The sequence below is a fragment of the Triturus cristatus genome, chromosome 9, assembly GCF_964204655.1.
Source record: "Triturus cristatus chromosome 9, aTriCri1.1, whole genome shotgun sequence".
Lineage (NCBI taxonomy): Eukaryota > Metazoa > Chordata > Amphibia > Caudata > Salamandridae > Triturus > Triturus cristatus.
The window spans coordinates 760,894,822-760,922,644 of record NC_140592.1 but is presented as its reverse complement, the minus strand read 5'-3'; the positions used below and the strand labels follow the sequence as shown (position 1 = coordinate 760,922,644).

The 27,823-nt window shown below is 41.9% G+C and overlaps 1 protein-coding gene across 1 annotated transcript in view; it reads left to right on the top strand.

The window, feature by feature from the left end:
* The window catches only part of CCDC175 (coiled-coil domain containing 175), a 269,138-nt gene extending 242,008 nt beyond the window's left edge, over positions 1–27,130 (top strand). Inside the window, exons 15-19 of the mRNA XM_085628003.1 lie at positions 35–114; positions 5,774–5,926; positions 16,310–16,412; positions 22,408–22,451; positions 26,576–27,130. Of these exons, the coding sequence (XP_085484129.1) occupies positions 35–114; positions 5,774–5,926; positions 16,310–16,412; positions 22,408–22,451; positions 26,576–26,767 (572 nt within the window). The 3' untranslated portion in view covers positions 26,768–27,130. The remainder of the gene's footprint in view (positions 1–34; positions 115–5,773; positions 5,927–16,309; positions 16,413–22,407; positions 22,452–26,575) is intronic.
* The last annotated feature ends 693 nt before the right edge of the window (positions 27,131–27,823 follow it).

The window sequence follows — 27,823 nt, the reverse complement described above, 5'->3', positions numbered from 1 at the left end:
AATGTATTCTGACTGTAATGCATTTTTTTTGTAGTACTCAAGAATAGAAAAAAAGGATTGGAAGACACCATTAAGGGGAAGAAGACGGAACTAGAAGTGCTTTCAAAAGTTAAGGTAACAGAATACTATTTTAAATTAATAATATTTTGACTACTTCAATTATCTATGAGCATTTGTTATATCATACACACACAAACGCGCGCACACACACTGGTTTTAATACGTTTATATATTACAGGGATAACATTTGCACATGTGTGGTGAGATGTTAGTGCTATGTAAAAGCCCTTTTCAATTCTAATATCTGTGACACTTCACCAGTGTGTCTTAAACATTTGAGATTAAAAGTCCATGTGACCGCGTTGGCTGTCAGAAGGGTATGAGGGAATCACAAGACGTAGTGAAGTGGAGTACTTAATTTTATTGCTACACTTGTAATAGTGAGGATGTTCAGGAACTTCATAAATCAACTCAAAAGGTCCAATCAGTTGGGTGGCATAACACAAAAAAAAAGAAAGGTCCTCTTCTTGAGGTCTGATTCTGGTCCGTTACAGTCAGGTCTTCGAGTCTCTCTCTCTTGTAACCGGTGGGCAGGGAAGGGAAGAGAAAAATAAACAGGTTGGGGTCATTTCCTGATCTCGTTTTGTTGTAGGTTTGTGCTACCGTCACCATGAACAATGTGCGATAAGGGTTAGGTGGATGTCGGGAATTTAACTCGGTACACCAGTGTGCCCTACCTTCCCAGACCTCCCCACCACCCCCACCAGAACGATCCCCTGAGAGGTACTCGCCTTGGGCCACGACCCATCTCCAGGGCCGTGGCGTCGGGACCCGGGGCGTCTTCTCCCTCCTCTAGCTTGCTGGGTATGTTAGTGGTACACAATATTCTCCTTGGATTCTGCTTCGCTGGCTCCTCCACGCCTCCACCGTCCCCCTCCTCGCTGTTACACTCTGCGTATTCCGTCCGTTCACCTCCGATGCCGCCTTCCTCTGCCTCCTTGCTCCGCTCCGCACTATCCGTCCGCTCTCCTCCTCCGATGCTGCCGCACGCCGTCTCCTCTCCTCTCGTCCCATTTGTGAGTCTCTGTTCCGCATTCGTCACTGGCGCCTCCCTCCTGGCTCGATCCGCAACTAGACCGCTGTCCACTTCCGATGGGGATGGAGTCGGCACGCTCTCCTCCCACTTCCGGTCCACCCCGTTGAGGTCCTCGTTACAGTCCAATAAACTCTCTTGTGTTTTTAGTCAAATTTGATACAGAGAGACCAAGGGGCTGCAAAGATATTCGGGTGGTAGGATCAAATGCACCTTCTTTGTATAGGGAACATTCCCTGATTTGATGAGCATGAAATGCTTGGCTCCTTGTGGTGCTATTTGTTCAAGTGGTCAATTTTTTCTGAGCCAAAACTGTAACTATCCAGTGCACATGCATGAGTTACGCACACTTCCCAACCTTACCCATTTAGGCGGTATGCTACCGCTTTTGCGGCAGTGTTACTGCTTATGGATTTAAATCTGACACCCTACTGCTTTTTTCTAGCACCATAGGCCACGGTAATTCCTGCCCATATGCTGTAAAAAACAGATTAAAAAAGCAATCAATGCAGTCTCATAGTGTCTGTCTAAGCCTGGGTCTGGGTATCTGACATGGAGTCACCCCTACGACTGGCCAGCAACCAGCAGTGTGAGTGGTGTTACCCAGTGTGCTTGTCATTAAGACCGGGGAAGCTTCTGCTGCCTTGGTAGGTCCGCTCCAAAGTAAAGTGAGAAGACATTGATAGGGAAGTGTGGGTGTGTGGGACTGTGGGTGCTGTAGGGACTTGGGCCCTAGATCCCCATGCTAAAGAATAAGGAATGCAGGCACACAGTATATGTTACTAAAACTAGCCGCAAGCATGTGCACTTGGGCCCTGACCAGTGACGTCTGTGATGGATGGGTATGGGGTGGGTGTAAAGGCCAGCCCTCGAGGAGTGACTGGCAAACTAGTCCATGCCGGGACACTAGAACGAGTCCAGCAGGACACTCCATTCCTCCCAAACCTTTTTAAAAACAAAATCAAGTCCAACCTGTGGGAAAGAATGAAAACAACTAAAACAACACTTAGCCTCACTGCCTTAAGAGGCAGTCCACAGGACAGCTGTGGACAGGTGCAGCCGGGAGCAGCGGGCATCAAGGCCCGCATCCATAATTTAATTAGAACACTTCTGGACAAGAACACTGTTCTGGCGAATTCCCGATCCCTCTGCCTCACGTCAGTTGGGCGACAGTTACCTATGTGATGGGATCAGTCTGGCATGCTCTCGCTGTGATGTAATTGGTGTTAAAAATTCAAATTTGTGAACTAAGAAATGCTCTACCCTACAAACATACTGGGATAAGATTTACAAATGCATAAGCAAAACATTCAACATAGTCCCCCCCAAGGGAATTTTCCTATATCTTACTAGGCTTTCTGGACCCAAATATTACAGATGAGAATGATCGTTATTTGTTAGACTTTATGCTCACTTTGGCCTGTAAAATTGTAATCAATAAGTGGAAAAATTCCAAAGAAGTCTCCTTTAGGATGTGGCAAGGATGGTTGTCCTTCCTCAGAGGGTCTGACAATGTCTCACTTCACGCCTCTTCCTCGCGTAAATCATAAAGGAAATTATGGAGCTCCCTTGATGCCTTTTCCTTCACATCCGACCCACCAGGAAAATTATCTTACTCTCCTATAATGCAGTGCTTATAGAAAGCTATGTCCTCTGTGGTACACCTGTATTGTTTTGTATTTTCTCTTATCACACATGTGAAAACAGTATTTGATAAACCACATGTATTTCTTCCCAGTTTCACTGCGACATCCACGGTAATGCACTTGAGTAACTTGCTTTTTTCTACTTCCTTTGTATTATTTGTCAGTGTTCTTGTGTTCACTATAATTTTACTATTGTGTCTATCATTTCACCAGTGTGCTTATTATTTATTTGTTCTTTTCTTGAAATTTCAATAAAAACTATTTGAAATAAAAAAAGTTCAAACTTGTGGGTCCTCAGGAGCGTCCATGAAATCCGTTGTGGAGCTTTCTCCTGTGAGTGTCCTGACTAAAAAAAGTTCAAACTTGTGGTTCATCAGTAGCGTCCGTGAAATCCATTGTGATGCTTTCTCCTGTGAATGCCTGGGAAGGCGTGCCTTTCAGGACAGGAATGGCATCAATGATGCTGGGGCTGTCTTTTTCTTAATCCCGGTGCTTTCAGGTATCTTGTAGGTGGAGCAGCTCCCGGACCAACTCTTGTACCAGGATACCTTTGTGCAGGATTGGCCTTGAGGCCCTTTTCGCTGGGTTATGGCTAAGTCGTTTGTGCAAACAACAGGGTGGACGACATATGGTCAGGATGCTTACCAACAGAACCCAGGTGCAGCTGGGCTAGCAGATAGTTTCTGGTCCTTCATGGTGTCTGGAGCGCCTTATGGGTTAATTTTTGGTTCGCAGAGGTGAGGCTCCAGTTGGGTGGTGAGATGCTCCTTTGGTGGTGATGCCCATGGCACTGTCGTGTAGTTGCCATTTGATGACCTGGACAACAGGTGTTATGGACTTGCAAGAGTGTGGATGAATGGAGGAACTTTGTGCCACTTGACTAGTTACCTTAAATGTACAGGGGGATCGCGGTACGCTTTTATGTGTAAATCCGGCAGCAGGGGGGGATGGGAGATGTAGTTCCTCCCCAGCAGTGGGAGTCAACAAGACACAGCTCTTCTCCCTGTGTAGTTTTCAGGCAAGTACAGTCTCTTGGGTATCGCAGCGCGCTTTTATGCGCAAACCCGGCAGCAGGGGGTGATCGGAGATGTAGTTCCACCCCAGCGGTGCGAGTCAGCAAGGCACGGCTCTCATCCGCGTGTAGTGTTCAGGCTGTGAAGCTGTGTGGTGAGAGTTGCTTAGCTACATTTGCTCATTTTAAAAAGCTTCTTCCTCATTCAGCTGTAGAGCTTGTAATGTACAGGGAGAAAATAAGGTTGGTTCCTATCATTGCATTGTGACAATAGGGAATGCCGACAGGGCACAGTTTGTCTATCAATCTCTGCACATAGAAATTGTGGCTTGTGAAGATCCTTCTACATAGCACATGAGCAGTCCTTAATTTGAGCCGGTGGTTTCCGGTGCTCGGCACTGGCACTTAATTGTCACCACCAGCACTTATGAAAGCTGCCACATGGTGGCACTGTTTGTGTAATATAGAGATGAGTAAAACAAGAGTTGTGTATTCATTAAATAACCATTAAAACAACTAATACCTACCTCCCAAGCCATTCTTATAGCTTTGGGGGGCCTCGAACAGTCTGAATTGTCGCACTTGTAGCAGTGTAATGGTTAGTAGCTGTGTTGATACTGTGATTAGCTGCACTGTCAGAGGCAATGGGTGGTGCAAGCTGGGGTAGCCTCCTGACCGGTGCCCTGGCACTTATTTGTTTTACAAATTAAGCACTGGACATGAGTTATGGGTCGCCAGGGTCAGAATGCTACCATCGGCTTGCTCTTTTACACACCGGCCACTAGTCTCAGAACTTGATGGCAGTGTCAGGAACAGAGCATAAACAGGAGGCCAGGAGCAATTTACTTTCTGCAGTTTTCACTTCCCATCCATTCTTCTAGCTCTTCAACAGCAAAAAGGGCATCAACCATGTAATGTCATCAGCATTCCAGGACTGTATGATATAGCTTTCCATTGTCTGCTATTAATTGACTCCAGAAATGTTGTTACATAAATGCCCAGGAATGTGATTGCTTAATTGACTTCTTACATTTTGGTGAATGAACACCCTCGAATGTGACTGCTATCAAATTTAGAGTATGCTCCTACAGTATATTTATCTTGATTGTACTTCCTTTACCTGTTATCTGATGCTTTGGGACTTATTTATGAGAGGGTTGCATCACGTTTGTACCATGCAATGTGTTACGCAATGTGTTACATTCGAGATGCAAAGCTCTCAGTCAGATTTTTGAAGCCACGCAAAGCCACTTTGCACGCCTCTGAGTGGCTTCAAAATCTGGAGTAACGCAATGTAGTGCAAATAGCTGCATTGGGTTACTCTGCCCTGGGTAGGCATTCGATGGGAGGTGCGTGGGTGTTGCCCAGATTTAGAAGAAGTTGTAAATCTGGGAATGCACCAAAATCTTACACCTTCCCAGGGGAGGCGTAATGAGGAGTAATATTCCTATTTCTCCTCATTTCTTCCTCTTTTTATCTGTGCTGCTTTGTGCAGCACACATAGAAAGACAAATATGCCTCCCAGGATTGTTTAAGTGCAGGAAGGTGCCCCTTCCTGCACAAAAACAATCCTGTATGCAACACAGGCACCCTTGCACCATAGGCTGCCAAAAGGGTGGAAGCGCAAGGGAAAGGACAGAAGTGCACCATATTGACTTAAATACGGCGTATTCCTGTCCTTTCCCTGTCACGCAGTGCAATGCTGCATGGTGACCTGCTGCGCTGCGTCACTTGCTCATAAATGAGCCTCCCTGTGTTTGAAGTTTCTTTCAATAACTACTACGGTAAAGATCGCACAGATAGCTGTAGATATTGTCAGGAATAGGATGCGAATTATAGTATTGACACCAGGAGTGCTATGGCACTCTAGGTAAGTAAGGACTGGGAAAGGAGGCGGTCAATGCTGAATGTATTTACATTTCAAATCAAAGACAACTGAAGATATTTATTCAAATATGTTTTTATTAAACGACTGATTTCAATCTGCGAGCATGAATAAGCTAATGCTTGTTTTTTTAACAGGAAAAACACAGATGTACTCTTAAACAAAACCGCGGAGCTGTGGTTCAGCAACTAAAAAGTCACAAAGAGGATGTAAAATTGGTAGAAAAGAACATCTACGAGACAAACAGAAAACTGGAGCTTGTTAGCATGGAAAACAGCAGACTAAAACTAGTATGTAGAAAATGAATTCTTATTTTGCATGCTATAAATTTTACCAGATGTCACACTTTTTACTTGTTATTAATTGGATCTCATTTAGCACGTAGGGCCCGATTACGATGTTGTTAGGAAACTGTCTCAAACTAATCGGTTCCAGAATAGTTTCCAAACTAATCGGTTCCTGCAAGTCCGACCAATGTATTACGATGCTTCCCAACATCATTTGGTCGGTCTCGCATCGACTGCAGTGTGGGAGCCTGTGTTCCGACGAGAACACAGGCTCCCATTGAAAAAAGGAGTGGTTACGGAAAACCTTGCACCCTGTGGCAGGCACCCCATGGTGCCTGCCACATTGGGCATGGTTGGGAAGAGGGGTCCCTTGGGTACACCCACTGGCTACATTCGTAAATCTCAGTATGAAGAGGGGCCCGAAACGGGGCCCCAAAGACCGATTCCGGCACCCATTTCATCTTGGACAAACCGAATCAGTACGGCTGTCCGAATCGGTCATCGTAATCGCTTGTCGGGAAAACGAGTCCATTGAGCTGTACGATTCTGCTCTGGAAGACTCGGGCTGTCCAGATGCCTTTTGGAACCGATACGGTCTGCTCAAATGGCTTCCGGGCATCGTAATCAGTCGTTGGGAAATCTGTATGATTCTGTAGGAAACAAGGATTCCTAATCGGATTGTACAATACTGAATACCATTCGGAGCCTTTCCTAACATAGTAATCGCCCCCTTAGTGAAGGCAGAAGCCCTATAGAATTTAAAGTCTGTCTCCATTAGAACAATTTGTTGGAAATCATGTGCCATTACGAAATAAAAATACAGCATGAAGCAACCCCAGGAATGACTACTTGAGCAATAAGTAAGACCTCAGTAATAACAACAAAAGTAATACAAATAAGCTATGTTTTTGCTGGTAAATTCCCCCACGAAAATATTTGATGGGTACATGTACAGCATATTTTGAGGGTTTTTGCCAATGAGAAATTCTTTGAAAATGACAAACTTCATGACATTGCAAAGTTTGTCACTTTCATTATTATTCACTAGTAAAATTATATGTTGGCATGTGTCACTGAATCACAGAATTGTATGGCAATCACGTATCATCAGATCACTCTTTTTTGACCGTTTTCCTGTTTCTCCTGATTTTGTTTCCTAATCCCCCAAAACACAACACACAATAAAAGGGTGCTCTGAAACTTAGAATAATTGGGGTGCAGCAGACCCCTCAAATCCCATGGCCTGCTACTACTGCACCTGCTGTTCTAAAGATAGCTACACCCTTGCCTCCGGATTTAATTAGAAGGACTCAGATAGAAGTCAGTAGAAAGTAAATGTGCTCAATTTGTATCACTGGGGTAGCACATAGGTGGTCTATGCCACATTGTGTCAACTGTACAGGGTCTAAACTCCTTCCATGGGATTGCACTTAGGTACTATTGCACCTCAAGCATGGACTTTGGAATCTGTTGATCGAGGAATTTCAGCCTTGTTTCGTGGAAACTACTTTCCTGATTGCCATTACTTGTATCAAAACAGTAAGCTACTTCAGGCATGGGGTTCTTGGTACACATCCGTCTTCTGTTTCCAAGGCCACTTCATGTTTTTTATCTTAAACTGGAAAGGTATCCTTTCTTGCCATTGGTCTTCCTGGGATGAAGAGTCACTCCGTAGTATGAATATGAGATCAGACCCTTGATTCAAAGGGAAAGGGAACATTACCTGCTGATAATCCTAGTTCTCCATTATGGACTCATTTATTAAGTTCATGAACACTACACTATCTATTCATTATCTTTTTTTCAACAGATTGTATTGCTACTCTATTTATTCATATATGTGGAATCCCATAATTCCCAAAAATATTCATACAGTAAAATATGTCTTTCCTAAAAAGTTACAATGATCACAGCAAATATTTTCTTCATGTTTAAATATGTAACTAGATCAGCATTAAAACAAGCTTTGTAAGTAACTGGTTGCTGAAGCCCTTTTAAGTGTTGAAGGTTCCACCCTCCCCTAGCCCCCTCTCCACCCCTCTTCCCTCCACCCTAGTGCCGACCCCTTTTTTGATATTGTGGAAATTAGTGCTTAAGCCCTCATAATGTTTCCCCTTACTAGATACCCAAGCCAAATTTGCATCCTTTTTTCACCACATTTTGGAGATTCTAACGGTACCAAGGGGTTTGTTGTTTCTGCCCTAGGGATTTTAGAAAATAATCCACATTTGTTTTTCAGAAAATGTGGTGTTACAGGAAGTGCTTCTGTCTGTAAGGTCCAAAATCTTTCTCCTTGAGCAGACCTCATGGTGTGTCCCAACTGTATGTGTTGACGTGTAGTTGCTCTGCTATGCTGTTGCTGCAGGCTCACCATTTGACTCATGTTGTCCCACAGAGTCTCCATCTGTTGCTCATTGCAGTAAATACATTTGTGGAGTCAGGTGAATCGTGTTGCAAAGTTTGCTTCCTCCATGACAGCAATTTTCTGTGACATCTGGGCCAATATGTTTACAACTGAGGTTGCGGTCACAGGTTGTGAAATATCAGCAGGTCCAGCCTTAGGTGTCTTTCTTGGCAGATGGGTTCCACTCTTAGTTCTGTCCCTTCATGTGCCTCACACAATCTCCCATATTCTCCTTCCGCCCCCTACTCAGCCATAGGCATTTATATCACACTTTGGGGAATTGGTGCTGACAATAGAAGTGAGATAATAAAGCGTGTGAAAGTTGTACTTGTCTCAGAAGGAGTTTGTGCAGTGGTCACAATTCCTCAAACATGCTGCCTTGGTGTGATCGTACCTCGTGGTCACAGTGATGGATGATACCGATGAGGTTGTTGTTGCTTGATGATTTTTCAATGTCTGTGCTGTTGTTCCAATGGTGGAACTTGCTGCTTTCACAGACTTTGTTATTGGGTGCTTGTAGGCGATGGTGGTGGAGCTTAACTTGAAGAGGGCTGTCCTGAGTCTTTCTCTGATGTGTGTTCTTCAAAGAAATCATAAACAACATCTTTAGTATTTTCTTAAAGGCATCTCAATAATTATTAAGTAATTGACAAAAATATTAAAATCCTAATTATCATTGTCGCTGTTTTTAGTGGGGGGGGGGGGGGATAAAAATATTATGCTAATTTTTCTGCGATTGCTTTATTAACTGTGGTACCAGAAATAGTTGGTTCTTTACAGTGCATACGCTTATATTTCCGGGGAAAAACACATACATTTTAAGCCAAATTTGAATGTTTGGAAAGTGTCTGCGTAAGGCCCCGTGTGAAGTGAAAGGGTCGGTTCAGTGGGGATCATGAGTTCATGAGTGCAGACGAGGCGTTGAGCTCCCTCCAGAATGCTGCAGGGGTTGGGTGTAGGGCAAACTGTGATGTTGTCCAGAGCCCCTGCCCCTGAAGCATTTGAGACAGGACCAGTGTCTCTGGGCCTGCAGTCATCAGGTTTGAGGACCAAACCTATGTCCAAAGAGATTTGTGCTTTAGAATTTAGTTATGTCTCCCAGAGTTGACACTCTGGATGAAACACTGATCCAGCGGCGTACCAACAACAGATACTCTACTACCATATACTCACCTGGGCCCATAAACACACACCATTGAGTAAACCGCTGGAGTTAAAGTTTATAAGTGTGATCACAATATCAGGATTAGTTATTCATTATTCCTAACTAACCTTTCACTGATCAAAAAGTGGACCATTAGTTGAACTAATTGATGGTGATAATGAACAAAATTCTAACTTTTCTATATTTCAAAGTAAATAACAACAGACTCAGGAAAGTTTTAAATCTTTATCTAAATTAAATGCTTGTGAACCATTTGAAAAACACAGTACAGACACCATCATCCGTAGGAGAGAAAATTCAATCAATCAAACACATACTTGGAACTCATGCAATGGCTTATGCTCAGAAAGGAGAGGATAGAGAGAAAAGGGCATCTACAAATACCATGACATTTATAATTACCAAGAATGGTGTGTAGACCAACCCCCTGGCCAAAGGACTGGTAAGGGTTCCCCGGGATAGTTCAGGCGACAAAGACTTCAGGACAGGATTCAGCACAGGATAGTAGACCTCTAGAACCGACGATTGCACCGCACCCCTCTCTGACACTCTTTTCCTCCTCGAGATTCTTCTGCGATCTTCTGATCTAACCCAATTAAATTAGGATTGAAGGTTCTGCATTTGATTCTTCATCAGCATCTCACAGCATCTCTCCCAGCATCAGCATCACCCGCTACACTGACAGCATCCTGAGCTCTGCAGCATTCAGCAAATCTCCGTCTGACTAACTAACTAAAGCTATCTCAAATATACCTTTCATTCTTCAAGTACCACCCACTAAATTTCAATATTGTAAAAATACGAAATCTAATTGATCAGGCAAGAGGGAAATATCATCACAACATGCTTACATGTCAACTAATTCCATTAAGCCATTTTTCACAAATCCATCCCCTTAATTTTTATTCATAATTTTTATTTCCCACCCGCATTCACATTTCATTTGCAACATTTGTTCATATTCCAATACGTAAGTCCACTCTGTTGAACTTTTTACCGTCCGTTCTCAGGCTAGGATACTTCGCGTCCTTGGCTTCTATTCAAACTCCGAGTCATCCTTCCGGGTTCACTTTCAATAGTCATGCGCAACTGTCACATGGCTCAGCTTACTTCAGTTATACACGAGAAGCCCAAATGCGCACCAGTGATAAAGTCAGAAAGACAAATGTTACTTTAAAAAATAAATGGTTTCACTGTATACCACCCATCTCTACTGTAGTCCCCTTTATTTATTAATACTTTCCCCGCATTCGCATTAGTAAAATAGCTTGGTTTCTTTTTAAGTAAAGCAGATGCCATGCATGCGGGTCTTTAAGACTCCATTTTAGTGCTCATGCGCAAGAATTTCCCTCCAAGTATTAGTCCGTCATTTTGCGTAATGCAGTTGACGCATGCGCAGTAAAGATTCCCCCGTTAAAGCGGTTTTAGTCCGTCGTTCATATTATTCGCGTTAGTAAACACATAAGTAAGCTTCACTAACCCGCGTGTTTGTGTGGTGCACATTAATTTTACACAAAACTAATTTAGTAACTTGTTAGTGGGTTAAAGGAGCAGATAGCTTCCGAGCAAGTCTCTTTTCTACGAGTCCTTGCTCCATCAACACCACAAATCAGAATTAGGCTTTGTGTCAGAATATTATATTTCTTTGGCAAGACACTCATATATTTTGTTTTAAAGGAAAGGCATACAAACCTCAATATTTACAGTTCAATATGACTTTTAGGACTGTGCTTAATATTGATACGTATACATATATGATATTGTGTTTGTCCCTACTTACCTGAGGTTCCTCCATGTGTTTAGCTTCTGCTGGCCCTTCAATTCCCTATTTGCTGGAAATTGTAATTACTTTGTGCACCCATTCATCCCAGGGAGTTCTTTTGAGTTCAGGGCCATCTGTGCTTGTAAAGCAGGTCTTAAATGCAACTTCTGAGATCTGTAAAGCATGTTTTGCATTAGTCCACACTCCTAGAGTGTGCAGACACATCACTGACTTTATCAGTGATGTGTTGCCATAATATTGATGTAGTGTGAATATCAAATGCCCCATTATCCAGGTTTCCTCATAGGCCATCTCCTCTGCAAGCACTTGTAATTCTGTCTCACTGAATTTATATTCTCTGATTCTCTCCGGAGCCATGCTGGATAATAGAATAGCCAGAATTTGTGACTGCTGTTTAAACGGCTGGATTAAAATGGATTCTAAATCAACAAAATGGCTGCCAGATGTTGAAAGGTTTAAGGATTGCTCTCAGGAACAAAGAGATTACTGTATGCCACACACAAAAGCCTCTTCTATTCTGTGGCAATGAATTGGGAAGCAGGAAATAACATATTTCCAGTTTGTATATGTAATTCCCTGTCTTTGTAGTGTTTCCACGCATGCACAAGAGAGATATGTGTTTACTGGTTTTGTCACTATTGAGTTTGAGGCAGTTCCTGCTTATCCAAACTGCTACTGAGGGCATGCAATTGACGAAGTTGGCTTCGGGGGTGAGAGTGTTTCCGAATAGTGAGGGAAAACCTGCGGTTCGTCATTGTAGGAGACAATGCTGAATATGTGGGAGCAGATAGTACTGGCAAGGGGGTGCCTTGTAGATGTTTATTAGGGTGGGGCTCAGGGAGTGGCCTTAGGGGATGCCGAAGATCTGATTGGTTGTGTTGGACAGGTAAGGGGCTAGGCTGACCGAATGGGTGCATCCAAAGAGGAAGGTGCTGATCCATCATATCACCGGGCCGGGAATTCCTGCCTTGTGGAGATGTTGGATAGGGATGGGGTGGGAGACCGTGTTGGATGCTTTAAAGAGGTCTAGTAGAGTGAGAAATGCTGTGTTACCTTTGTACATTATTAGACTGATGTCGTTGATGGCTGTGATGAGGGTTTGGCTTGGTGCTGTGATTTGATCTGAAGCCAGATTGTGACTGTGGTTTGTATTGCGGTGGTTGATGAACTTCTCCAGGACATTGGCTGGGTAATGGAGGAGGGAGATAGACCTGTTTTTGGCCATGGCTAGGGGGTCTGCTGAAAGTTTTTTGAGGAGTAGTAGAATGGTGGTGTTTTTTCAGGAGTCCAGGTAGGTGGCAGTGAAGGTAGATGGGTTGAGCATCAGTGTGAGAGGTGCAGATGGGGTTGACACCTTTGGTGAACACGTAGTGTGGGCACAGGTCTGAGGGGGCTCCTGAGTGGATGATGTTAGTAGTTTATGTGGTGGTGATGGCTGGACAGCTGCTCAGGGTGGTTTTCAGGGTGTTGCTGTCTTTGATGTGGAGGACATTGAGAGTGGAGAGATCCAGTTGGGAGGCGAAGTTGTTGTAGAAGTTGTTTTCTTTTTTTCTGAGAAGTAGTAGGATAGTTGATTGCAGAGTTCCTGGGAGGGTGTGATGATTGTGGAGCTGGCAAGTGGGGACGTGAATTCTTTCATGATGGTGGAGCTGTTGAGAATCCGCTCTGTGAAGGCTAGGAGCTTGTGAAAGGTCCAGGGGGCTGATTTGGAGGAGTCTTTGTGTTATTGTGGGAGTAGTACCACTGTTGCTCCAGCTGTTTGTAGAGATGCCTCATGAGTCAGGTGGCCTCTAGCTTGGAATGAGGTGTGGGGGAGGTTCTCAAGGGAGCCAGGAAATCTGTGCAGGAGGTGAATCACATGTTCAGGTTCTGTTAGGTTGACCTGGTGAGGAGGCGGGGGCATCAAAATTGGAGATCCAAATGTCCTCAGGGATTTTGTTCTAGTGGCATTGGGCAGTCTGTGTGTTGGTGTTTCTAGGATGGTTGGCCCGTTGCATGCGGAAGAGAGAATCATCCATCCAGGTGGGCATGGTGGGTTTGTTTTCCATGATGTTGGAGAAGTTGGTGAAGATGGGGTGGTAGAGATGTCTAGCCACATGGTTGGGGTTGTTCACCTGATGGGTGAGCCCTTAGAATCAGAGGTAGTCCAGTAATGTGGTGGAATTAGGGTTGGTCTGGTCCTCTAGGTGGAAGTTGATGTCGCTGAGCACCAGAGGGTTGATGAGATCTGTGAGTGTGGAGCTGAAGTTGATCTGGGCACAGGGAGTGGGGGAATAGAGCTCCTCCTAAGGTTAGGGAATGCAAGATGCTGGTTTTAAAAGCCATGTGTTCCAGCCAGTTGCTGGTGTCAGCCGAGGTGACATATTAAATGATTTCTTCGCTGCAGATGATGGCAAGTCCTCCTCGGGGTTTGTTGGTTATGTCTTGTCCCGTAATTTTGTACCTGGGAGTGGTATCCACTGCTGTGTCTAGGGGAGATGCTGGTTTAAGCCCGGTTTCAGTGAGGAATAGTAGGTCTGGAAAGAGGTTTTGCAGGAGGTCCCAGACATCTATGGCAGTCTTGGCGTGGCAGCATGTTTTGAGGCGCAAGCAGTTGAGGTTGAGAGGTGCGTTAATGAAGGCGGTGGAGAGGTTTGTGTGGTTGTATGTGCTGGGGTCGGAGTTGGCAGTGGTGTTGAGGGTTGGTCAAGAGAAGCGGCAGGTGGGGGATGTCTGGCTGCAGTGCAGGGGATGTGGGTCCAGGGTTGAGATTGTGGAGGGTTTCTACAGAGTAGTGCCTGAATCTGTGGTGGGTGACTAGCGGGCCAGGGGTCTTGGAGCTAGGCATGGTTGAGGCATGGATGGGTGTAAAAGAGAGAGAGAGGCACAGAAAATGAGACATTAAGAGGCACAGAGAGAAACAGTAGAGAGCAAGAGTGACACAAAAAGAGAAGCAGTAAAGCAAGAGACACAAAAAGAGATAGTGGCAAAAGCAACACAAAAAGGCAGTAAAACAAAAGAGGCACAAAAAGAGAGACATTAATAGGCAAAAGTGGCACAAATAGATGAACAGTAAAGCAAAAGAGGCACGAACAAAGAGAGGCAAACGAAGCAGAAAAGAGAAAAAGCAGGCGGGGTGCAGAAAGTGTTGCAGATCCGCAAGAGCCAGAAAGTCTTGGTCAGAGGACAGAGTCAGGTGGGTTGGGGGAGTCAGAGCACCACCCAACAGAAGGGCCAGGCAGAAAAGCAGGGGCCAGGCAACCTCCTTCAATTGTAGACATATTGTTTGAAGCCTTAAATATGTTGAATGCCTTGACAACAGGACTTTTAACATTGAAAGTGAAGATATCAACATCTATGATCGTGGAGGGATGTGCCTCAACACTGAAGTCCTCAACATAGAAAAAGACCTCCCTGGCGAACGATTCCCCTTTGATCAGCACTACACCAGAAAGGTCATCAGCGTAATGATCCTAAGACCCTGGTGTGACAATGGCGCTTTCTTTGAGTGATCACAAAGGGTGCCAGAGGAGATCCCAAACATGTTATTAGGGTGGAGTACTGAGCTATTCTGGGAAGTGGAGCGAGAGGCACTCTTCTCAGAGGCGATCTGAAGTGATTCTCAACATAGTATGAACCCCAATTGACTTACAAGTGTACACCCTCCATAGCTATCAGCCACATTATGGCATATACTGACAGATTGCCTACTCAGTTACAGTGGAATTTTCAGAAAGATAAACCATGCACAGACTAAGGATTTCTTTGATTAATTTCTTCACCACGACATAAGGAGTGTTTATGAAAACATAGGAAACATAACTGAGTTCAATTCATGACATTTATAGAGCGCACAGCTACCTCCTAAGAGGGGTCCTGGCACAAGCAGAAAGCTCAATGAATGGGAAGGAAGTATTTGTCTTCACGCCCATTAAAAAGGTGTTAAAGAGTAGGGTTTTGAGATTAAGTCTAAAACCCGATTCCGAGGGGTACTGCAAGTCAAACTGAGCGGCAATGTATTCCACAGTTTGAAGACCATGTAGGGGAAGGATCATCCGCCTCTTCTAGCTTTGTATATGGGGGGAATTTGGAGCAATTTGAGGTTGTTATCAAACAGATTTTAAATACATGCCAGCCCCAGAAGACATTGAGTAAAGGAAAAAAGATTCTTCTTCAAAAGTGATTTTGAAGAATAAATATTGATTAGGGATCCTTGCTCCACAGAGCAGAACGATTTATAGAGGCCTAGGTATCACTTTAGTGGCTTTGAACTCTTTTACAGCTTTGAATCCATCCATTGCTTCCTCAACAGAGTGTTTTCCTCTGTCTTCTCATTTTTTCTTTCTTTCTTTTTTAACTTTTTATTTCTGTTGAAGGTAATCAGAAAAATTATAGATATTTAGGAGCCATTATTTTTGATAGCTGAAAGCCGAGTGGCCTATTAAATGTTTGTTCTCAGAACTGATTCTGGATGTAAAATGCAATTCATTTTAATTCGCTGTTGTTTATTGGCCCACTCTTCTTCATCCACTATCTACATCGACTCATTTGTAGGAAGAGGCCTGGAAATGTTACAATTTTAGATGCTCCATCTATCTGAGTATTGCTACTGCCTTATTCGAGCGTGCAAGAGTGCAGTTTATATGGGGTCATGCAAAGCTCCAAATATAACAATGTGAAAATGCCCTGTTTTTGTACTGACTACACTCCTTTTTTCATCAATTAATTGTTTCCAATTCTTTACTGTGGTACATTTATCTGTACCCCGATAACTTTGGACAATATCTGGAGGATACGGTACCAAAGAAATACTGCTTTGTCAAGGCTCCAATATCAGTTTAGGACTGGCATTCAAACATTTTATTCTGGTATCTTCTCCACAGGGCACGAACTGCACAAATACCAAAGGGAAAGGCAGCTGAAATTCCAAGCTCAGAGATTAGGAATTACAAATAAATAATGATTTTTTCTTAAAGTAATGAATCCTTGTTGAATTAATGAATCTCCTTGCATTAATCTCTCTTACTCACACTCATTGTTTCAATTACTTTACAGAATAATGAACAGAAAATACATGAAATACGTAAAGCTATTCATCAAGCTGAAAAGCAGAGGGATGCCGCTGTAGATATGGATAATCATTTGATATTGCTTTATGGTGAGTTGTATCTTGTTCATTGACTTCCTAAGATATAAATGAAATGATTTTTCTATTAAGTTGCATTGTTAATAATAAATACATCAGAATCTCGGGTTTTCATTCAGTTGTCCCTGCTATGCAAGGATCAGTACTCTGCCATAGTTAAGTTGGTGTGTCCTATTATCTCTGATTCACTCACATTTTATTGGCATTCAATCAACTACTTTTCTTTGCATACAAAGACTGCAATGATATGTCAGAACAAAAGGAAAAGGGAAAAACAAAATGAAATGAGAAGGTTTTTAGAGGGTAATGAACAGATTGTTATGTTGATATACTGGACACCATTTGATGATAGTTCTTTCTGGTTCCTTCTGCCTTTGGCCCTTGGAAGGCAACCCCTTTCAGGTTTAACTTGCCCTTAAAGGACAATCCCAAATGGGGATTCACGTCAATAAGCTAACTCCAGGAAAGAGCAGATGGCACAAAATTCTGGTGGGTCTTACAATGGTATTTATTGGTTGAAAACTTACCAAAAGTACTGTTTTTAAAGGAATATTCAACGATTTCACTTAGCTAGTGAATGGGTAACAAAGAGAGCAGTCTTGAGGCACAAGGATTTTCTCAGGCTGCACATTTTTCTAATACATCAGGCTCACATCTTGATTCCATTACAGTTTGTGCAGGACATTTTGTCCAGCTGTTGTCTCAGGTCCTTGTTGTCCCTGGTGGTTTTGGCAGATGGATTTGTTCTTGTTTCTGGTAGATATTATTTAGGACCATAACCTTTACACCACCATTTTTAGTCCGCTTATACTTTACTCCTCAGAATTTACTCCATATGTGCCTTTACCTTGCATGGAACACACAAAAGGTGACGAGAAGAATGCTTGCAATAAGTCTAACCGCATTTCCTCGGGTTGCATTCCAATCATTTGTTCTTTCGCCCACCATCCCACCTCAGTTTGGACCGATCAATATCAAATTCACTCTTGACCCTGCTCCAATAGGAACAATCCAGGGTGAACTGTCAGGCCAGGTCCTGCCTGAACCGGAATACAAGCAACCCAATGCATGCCTTTACTCCTCAGACTGCTCTTCAGGTAAGTGTTTTTTAGGGTTAATTGGTGGGTAGAGGTAAAGGGAGGTAAGGGTTATTTTAGGGTTTTTGGGTCAGGTAGAGGCAAGGGGCAGTAAGGGTGATTTTAGGGTTAATGAGTGTTGAGGTGAGGATTATTTTAGGGTTATGAGGTGGGAAGAGGTAAAGGAAAGAAAAGGATGATTTTAGGGTTATGGGGTGGTTAGAGGTAAAGGGAAACGTATGTGTTGGGGTTCAGGGTAGAGTGGAGGTAACAGAAGATAAGGTTGTTTTTTTAAAGGGGGTATCAGGAAGTTACCTTCCCAAAAAAACTATAAAAAGGGGGATTTCAAGTGGTAGCCCCCAGAAATATATATGTACATCTAAATATATAAATGTATATATCGCACAGTGGCAATTCACCACTGTGTAGTTCTAGTTTGGGAGGAGTTTCCATAGGAAATGGGTTTTTTGTTTTCCTAATATCGTTGGCATAATTTCACCCATTTTTTCAAAACTTTTCAAACAAAAGGTTAATCCACATTGGATCCTTCCCAGAAAGCTTTGGGGGATCCTTCAAGCAGTAAAAGGGATTCCAAAATGTGTTTCCCATAGAAACTTTAGACAATGCTACAGCCCAAACAGCTGAACGGAAGTACACCACTTTTGGTAGAAAGCCAGATCTTTACCAAGAAAGTGTGCTTTGTTTGTGATTTGGTGAAAATCTATACAGCCATTTGAGAGAAATTAAGTTTAAAAATGTATAGATATCTAACATCGCTGTACTACAGAGGGAGTACCGATTACTGAGGGAAAATAAGACAAATGAAGCAGTAGCGGTCCATGCAGGTAACAGCAGTGGGGCCGGATAAGGGGGGATTTCGAAGGACGATGCAGAGGGGAAATTAATTATTTATTTAATTTTCCCTCAGCATCGTCCCTCAAAAACCCCTCTTACCTGGCCCTACCACTGTTACCTGCAAGACCGCAGCTGCTGATAGGTAATGTGCTGTGTGGCTAGTTGGTATGGTAGTACAATCTCACTTAAAAATAATAGAAATTCACTGAAAAAAACAAAGGTTAATGTGAGGTTATAGTTAGGCTTGGTAACACCTTACTTTACATTTAAAAAAACCTTAGAAATTAACTTTAAAAATCGGTTCAAGTGAAGTGATAGTTAGGTGAAAATGCCATTTTAAACAAACCAAAAACAGAAATGCACTAGGTATAGTTAACTAAAGTAAATAATACTTGCGCCCCCACCATGCACTGCTTATGACCTCACATTCTACATCACTCATGGCATGTTCTATTATATCACTCATAACATCACTGATAACATCATTAATGACATCAATGCATGGCAAGTGCGCAAGTTATATTTACTTCAGTTAAGTCTATGTGGTGAATTTTTCAGTTAATTTAAAAAATATATTTGAGAAGTAAAGACTCGCGTTTTAAAGCCAGTTATTGTTTTCATTGTAACTTTGGAGTAAAGACTTGAGAAGTAAAATACACAGAGTAAAAGTATGCGGGCTAAAAGTTAGTGGACTAAGGTCTGATGTTTATCATATAACTAGATTCGGATTTAATTTGAAATTCATGAGGCTTGGTCCTCCTCTCAAGAAGTTGGTGTTTACTGTCGCCATTTCCTATTATTATGGGGTCAGATGTGAGTTCCCAATCGGGCAGGAAATATCCTTGTGACATACTTTAAGTTCTGTCAACCTTGCTGATAAGCCATGATGGGGTTTTGTTCCACAAGGTGTCCTCGGGGCCCCTTTTTAGGTCTCGCCTAGCGATGCAGCGCATGCGCTGCTCGCCTTGGCGAGACCTATAGTCGTCGGTTTGGTGGCCGAAGGGGGACAGGGATGTGCACGCTCATGGCGCCTGGACAGCCCATGTGCACGCGCACGGCGTCTCTTCATTTTCGAGTGCTCCCACCGCGGACAGCACATCGAGGAATTTGAAGTGTTGTTTTCCTGGCTGTGCTGCGAGGCTGTTGAAATACTGATTTTAATACTCCGTGGGAATTTCAGTGTAATCGGACTTTTCTGTGCTTGCTTTTTGAGCTCTTCACTTCACAGTATGTCGGTGTATGTTTTCCCTGTGTGTTTTTTCCTCAAGTATGTGAATTGTTATATAGTTCCTAAAATAAGCTGAATTGTGACTAGTGATAACTGCGCGTTGATAACAGGTCGGAGACTGAATACTGGTCCTCTGTGTTGCATTAGTGAAGGGTTAATCGCCAAGTAGGGGTTGTGGTTGTGCTCTTAGTTCGTTAGTGAGGGTCTTGCCGTGTGTATGATTCCCTTCCGCGCTGAAAACCTGCATACAAGGCTTCCGCAGCTGCAGAGCTGCCGACTTTGGAACTGGAGAACCAGGTTCGAGTCTCAGGTCAACATCCCTTAATTTCCCCGTGCCTACCAAAAAATTAATGTATCCTTGAGTATTGTAATTGGTGCTCATGTGAAGCGCTCCAATACCAAGGAAAAAAGCCGAGATCTAAGGAGACCTGGGAGGGCCTTTCAGCATGGGTTTTAGACTGTCTCCATCCATGTCTATGTATCGCCGCTCGACCCTGCCAGAAGTTCCAGAATCAGAAATGGTTGCAAAGCGCGTGTGACCTGAATCACAACAGAAGCCTAGCAAGGCGGTCCAACAGCTGTTCACTGCACTAGCCGGCAGAGTCCCTTTGTAACAGGGTCCAGTGTGGGAGCTGTAATATTGATGTAACTCTCTCTGTTCTTACCAATTACCACTGTCTAATGGATGTCCAGATACAAATCATTCTGGGTGACGGGAATTCATGGTCTCTCGCCACTGAAGGTATATTATAGGTCGGCTCGTTATATAAGGGTCTCTTAGCTTCTCAAGGGAGAGACTCCAGCATGTACACAATGGAGCGATGCAGGGACAGAGCCATCTTCAGACATAGACGGAGGAATCGCATCCCCCTGACTTTTCTCAGCTTGCTTGTTGGAATGTGCAGGACACTTACAATATTTACCTTAGTTTATATAGCTGTTTAAGTTAGACACATTGACTCTGAAGCCCAATGTGCAAACATATACGTTTTTGGGATTATTATCTTTGACTCCATTAAGCTTCAAAACAGTATGAGATACAGTGCTGATATAAAAATAGGCTTGAAATTGTTTTTTCTGTGTGGAGGTAATTATGCATGTACCAGGTAACAGTCGCTTCTTCCCTTCAGGCACAAGCTATAGTGGTTACCTTATAACGAACTCATTTTAGGCATTTTATTATTGTCTGCCTCAGCGGTTCACTGCTGTAGCCCAGGACGGGTCACAAAACCTAAACAAAACTTTGGCCTATTGGTATCGTAACTGACAATGCCTTTTATTATTGCAGGTTTTTAAACACAAAAATAAAAGACATTGCCATTTACAATGCCAATAGCTCAAACTCTCACAACTGCGAAACCTAATGCATTGCAAATGCTTCTTGAATTCTTCAGCACATTGGTCATGAGGAGATTCCTCTTCTTGTGGGCCAGACCCTGGTTTCCCTTGACCCTAACTTTTGGCATCGATGATGTCTGTGTTGTGGGGGGCCCAGACTGAGCTGCCAACATTTAAAGGTTGTTTTGAGAGTTTCTTGGAGATGTTAGTCCCTATCTTCGGTGTAAGGAAAAATATTTTAGAATGATATGGTTTTTCCTGACGAGAGAGGTATAGCTTCATCACTAACTTACAGCACTGTCCGCTATGAATAAAATACCAATAAGGTCAAATGGATGAGTGACAGAGCTGCACCGTCTTGATATTCCTATACAACCTATCTTTTAGGTTCTGTATTGGGTGATTGGGCGAGTCCAGTCTGTGTGGCTTTCGTTTTCATTTTTGTTGATATTTTTGGTGCAGAATTCTTCAGCCTGTGTTTCCTCTTTAAACTCTCGGATCCAATCCCTTTGGGGGGTTACGAAGAACATATCTCGAGGTGAATGACTACCTTATGCTGACAGACTGAAGTACAAGGCTTTCATTCTTACTTACATGGCAGTTTAAGACTAAGGGCCTGCTTTAGATCTCGGCGGATGGGTTACTCCGTCACAACCGAGACGGATATCCCATCCACAGAAATATAAATCCCATAGGATATAATGGGATTTATATTTTGGCGGACAGTATATCCATCACCATTGTGACGGAGTAACCCACCCACCAAGATCTAAATCGGTCCCTCAGTACTGTGACTCACACACAGTCTCTCATTAGTAAGGTTTTGATAGATACTTTATTTTGGGAACCTGAAACACCCTTAAATATAAATGAAGGGAATGGTTAAGTATTAGCATTTGGATGGAATTTTGTGGTACCTTCTCTTTTTTATGCTTACTTGGGTATTTCCTACCTTTGAGGTTAAATCGATTTACTACAATAGTTCTGTTCATTTCAGCGGAGCTAGAAGATCTGTTTATTTTTCCATGTGTATATTTTAATCCCATCTAACATAATTGTTTGCAGTTGCACTTGCATTTATGTAGCGCGTCATAACCCAGTGAGGCGCTGCTGCGATATCAGTGAATGGCTTCCATCATATTCAATGGTTTTTACCAATAAGTGACCATGTGGACTTCGATTCATTGCCCCTGTCAGATTTAATAAACGCCACTGCCAACGCAAATGCCACCTCCTTGTCCAGTGACGTCATAGGATTACAATCATTGAATATGTGGAAATTGTTAATGTATTGGACAATTTAGAAAAATATCAAATTGTTTTATTGAAATAATACCATGAAGGCTTTCCTATTTCAGAGAACTATGTCACAAATTGTGTGAACAGTTCCGTCTCTTTTCAAATGCTGGATATATTTCAGTCAATTCTCTGACTTAAAATAAGACATAAATGCAGTTTTTAAAAATAATTATCTTGGCATAACTGGATGTTTTTTTAAAATTTGTTTTAGATCTTCTTATGAAGGGATGGGCTCAGGAAACCTCAACCCGAAAGGTACTGCATATTTCGAAATCAGTTAATCACATTGAATGTTTTTTTCAAACCACTTTAAATGTCGCGACATGTGTTCTTGGCCTATCCAAATTAATTTCCCCAGTGTGGCTGTAAGGCGGAATGCTGTGTTGTGCACATTAAATAAAATGAATAAATAAAAAAGTAAATGGGGCAATAAGAAAAATGAATTGGTTCTGGCCACGGTCTCATTCCTTATTTCATTGGTTTACATGGAATAGTTTTGTTAAAGCCCCGTGTTCACATAAAATATGCGCGAGCAAATATGTACCACTTTAGCCTTCAAACTAGTCATACAGCAGGGGGCGCAGTGCAAGCCCCTGCAGCACAGAGGGACCCCGACACTTCAGCCCCGCCCCACAACCCTTCATTGGCCCCTCAATTCTTGGAGGGTGGGGCATGTGAACAGCTGTGAGATATGGGTGGCATTATTTTGCGTTCACCACTGTCTTTCCGACATTGTGCGACATGAAGATTTATCACCCAACTATGGGATGTTTATCAGTTCAAATGATTTTTATTAAGCATTTTTAGAAATTAAACAGAGTATAATACATGAATGTTTATAAATTGGTGACGCTACACAACAATAACAGATTCGAAAGGTATGATCCAATGCTTATAACCAGACAGGTGACGCACCTTATCACACTTATTGCACCAACGAGCACTGTTTCCAGAAATGCACTACAATATATTTTCAGATGCTTTTATTTATCTTGTGCATGTGACAAAAATAATTATTAGTGACAAATAAGTGTTCATTATGCAATTTGGGTAGATTATCACTTTTTCTTGAACTGATTAGTTCATCGTTTGTTTTAATGCCAATGAAATTCCATAGTTTTAAAAATATGTCCATTGTTTTCTTGAAGCATAAATAATAGCCTGTAACCTGTCCCTAGTACATTCATATGGAGGTAGAAATGTTTGAAAAATGACCTTTTATGGGTTTTCTTCCACTTTCCCCTTTATGAGTTTGTCTGCCTCCGCCATGTTTGTGGGTGAGTGACTGATAATTCTATAATGAACGCATTTCAAAGAACTCACGTCATCTGTAGGACAATACCCATCATACTTAACAAGTATTAGCAATAAATAATCATTTCGGATAAATACCAATATAAACATGCAAAGTATTGCATAAAAAACAATGGGATAAAAAACATGAAATACAACAGTGTCATTGCATAGATCAGAAACTATGCAAAAATGGAAATACTTTTTTTGAGCAGTGACAGATACATTAGACTAAAGAGAAAAAAATGTGCCAGTGTTTCTTCTTTCCCAGTGCAAAAATGGCAGATCTTTGATGAGATGATTGTCGATGCACCAGTGTATGTTAGTGGCCACAGTGGCAAACCGCCAAGTTGAAATTTGATGGTGTGCAACATGGCCAGCTGTAGCTCCACAAAATCCAAATATTGTCCCCTTCTTAGAGCATCCCGTGTCTGCAGATAGGATTCTGTAAACCTACCTAGCCTTTAATATGTATGTATCTGAAATTCTTGCCAATTTTTAAAAGCTCTCTTAAATTACTAAACTGTAGTTATCCATTTTTGACGTGTACATAAATAGGCCCATTCCAATTAGCTTGTGGTGGGTTGCAAACAAACCATCTCGGATCACTACTTCCTACCTACCCCAATACCTCCCTAATTGGTTACCTTGGAAGTCCTTGTTCCTAAATATTCAGCTGTGTTTTCCAACACATTTGTTCTTGCACAAGCTCTGTTTTTACTGATTATACAGGAAAAGGACCACCAAAGGGTAAGCACATTTCATAGTGTGACCCTAAAAGTTCCAACGTTCATTTAAATATCTGTAGTCCATGTGAACAGGAGTTGTTTAGTAGTTGACTTGGGGTCTGGTTGGACAAAAATTATTTAAAGCATGTAGCCCTCCCCAGAATAGGTGGTGGGTGCTGTAAAAACCATTTGAAATAGAAAAAAATCAAGGTCATATTTGCCTATTGAAATGCTTGCTTTATTTTAGAAAGCTAAAAAGTAGCAAGAAAAATAGTTACAATATACACCATACATGAGAAAAGCAAAAGAGAGTGAATAGTAATAGAATAACAGATCAAACTATGAAAATGCAAAGTATCAAAGCTTGAAAATTCAATATAAATAAAAAGATGTGCTTAAAAAAGCACGAGTTAAGGAAAATAATTTTGCAAACTCTGAGTGTAGAAAAAAGCCCAATCTTAAATTACCTACAAAATTCAATTGCCTCCGGACATTTATTACAAAGAGCCTTTGTTTTTACTAATTGAACATTCTGCCCTCTAGGGGCGTAATGTTCTTATACCCTTAGAACCATCCTTAGCATGCTCTATCGGCCATTAAAGGCCTTCGACGTCAGCCTTTAATGCTGGAGCGGGCCTTTAATGGCCAGTAGAGCCTGCTACTTTCGGCTTTAAGGCTATATTGGATCTCGGGAAGCAATGGTCATAAGCCAAAAATGAACATATAATTATGTCAAAGAATTATAATGGGCTACTGTATGCAACATTGTACAAGAGACGGTAAGAGGGAGCACCGCCATAGAAATATATGTAAAAAATACAGGTGAGGCGAAGGATAGGCATAATGGAAACTGGAAAGTGTATGCTCTGCAGTTGATGCTCGCTCTGTTGTGTAGGATGCTGTGAATCTGTCATTGTTGGGTATTGCTTATACAAAACTAAAAAATAACGTTTAAGAACTTTGTACAGTCTACCAGGGCATACTCCCACTCCTTACTGCCACCAAAGTAGCTGGCTTTCCATCAAAAACATTGTCATATTTATGGAACTAACTTTTGTGATTAAAGCAGTAAATGGCATCTGCCATAGGCGTGTAATGTGACATGAGGCTGTCATCAAGGTTATTTTCATCTACCTGATTTACATTTTTGTAACTCGCTTCGTATTTAGTAGTGTGTTTACCTGTAATAAAAGTACTTTTTCGTTTTATATCAAAAAGCACTGACAGGACAATAATGTATTGAGTGTTGTTATTGCATGTTAGTGAATTGTGATTGCTAGCCCATACAGCCGCTCCTGTGTAGGCCGTTGACTGCTCTGTTTCACTACCTTTTTGAGAGTCAAGTGCTACAATGGGGTACTTGGCTTCCAGTTACGAGACAATTGTGGACCTATTACTTGTGACGGACGCACATCCTTCACAATTAATGACCCAATTTTTTACAAGACTAAATATATATTTTAAATATGTTACTATTTTAAAGGCCTTTGGTCTCTTTTGAGTTCAAAAGTGTGATTTTGTTGACATAGTTGGAGAGTAAGGAATCTCAACAGACTGCCAATGAGGATTTTAGGCAAGACAAGAATAGGAAAAACATTGACTGTGATGACAAAAATATCCCTGTAAATCTATAAAACCCCACACATCCCAGAAATCCTTACAAAGGTTTACATCCAAGAATGAAAGTGCACTGCTATGAATGAAGGTTCACATTGTTTAGTTCCCATGCTATACCTGCAGTTGCATTTTTCATCTTTGGCTATCCTTAATGTACCAACAAACACCACTTGATGACTTTACAGAACTATTAGATTGCTTGATCCTGGTAGGACTGGCAGTATTTCTGTCCACCACTCAATAACACTCACGAGGAGACACCAGGTGTGTTCATCTCATGATTGCGTCTCTTCGATTCAACACTCCAATGGAATACATTTTTTGAATCTCAGCGCTGGTTCATGCGAGGTAGGTAAGATCCTCAGTATATAGTGGGTCTTGGTTGGCACCTCACCAATGAAGCACTAACAATAAGGTCAGCTATGCAGAGGTTCTCTCACCAGGGCTGAATCAGAGCGAGCTGTCCACATATGCATGATGTATGCACCTAGCAGAATGATGCTGCGGGCAGAGCACACCTGTCGTTTCCACCTTTCTTAAATAACGACAGTAATTAGAACCTGGTGGTACCAGTTGCCCCATTTATCTAATCTGATCATTTGTATCTTGAAGGCCTAAGCCAATGACTCACAATGTATAATACAGACATTGAAAGCATCAGCTAACTGCATCTGTTTTTGCATGGATGTATAGATGCATGTATTTGAGAACTTTCAAACATATATATTTTCTATCTTTTAGGACTTTGCGGAGCGTGATCAGGAGACACTGGAAGCCATAAAGGAATTGGTGAAAAAAATTCAGAAGAGAGAGGATAAACTTAAAAATCTCACCCAACAGTTACATGATAAATATACTGGTATAAAATCACTTTTACAGTGTGATACAGCGGAGGAACCTGAACAGAAGCAGGAAGTCCACAGCACCAGTTAACACTGGATGATTATAATTTCCAATAAGACACATCACTACTATTACTAAATTATTATATTTTTCCAACATTTTTTAACTCTGTAGAAGCTGGGAAACCAGCTACTTACATTCTTCAAGTAAGCAGTTTGACAAAAAAAAGATTTAAATCTAGCTAATAAAATGCAAGGATTTACTGGAAACACAGCTCTTTTGTGTATGTGTATGGGTTCTTCATGGTTGAATACTACAATACCATTTTGAAATAGCAGATACGATTTTAGAATAACATTGCTTATTCTCCAAATCTGAATCCAAAATAAATAAATTAAAAAACATGCAACTTTGACTACCTGTATAAGGAGAACATGATCAACATTTCTCAGATATAGAGACATTCATTATATGAAGTGATTATGGATTAAAAAAATTATCTGTTATAAAGGAAGTACTGCGTTTGTGTGTTGTCCGCTGCCAGGGAAGTAGATTGTTTTTTTCCCATGTAGTCCACAGTTGAAGGGACTGCATTGGGATATTTTTCCTATTCTGAATATGGAGTATATAAAGTGCACTAAATCTGGCAATTACACCTACTATCACACAAATGCTTTAATTTTTATTTGCCACAATCTTACTTAAACAGGATACCCCAGTCAAGAATATTTTGAATACGTTACCACACTTCATTTTGCATGCGATAATAATTGAGGATGACATTCCTTTTGAAGTCATTGTATCACTCATAAAAATCCTCTGGAGAGTTTAGAAAATCTGTGCTACATGGCCCCTAACGTCTTTCTCTCTTATTTTATGTTTTTCCTCCAGTGAGCTTGACAATTATTCAAGCTCAATGGAGGTGCGCCATTTTGTTTTGGTGTTTGTCGACATCAGAACTGGGGTGTGTGTGATTTGTGTCAAGCTGGTGTTGTCCAACTCAGACACCATTGTCCAAAGGTAACATAGTCCATAGGTATAGCCTGCATGTCCCCGTCCAAGAAAATATATGGACCTAGAGGTAGGGAAGGGCTCCAATCGATGTACTTTGTCCAGAGTCGGTTTCCCTGGTATAGGTGAAATTCT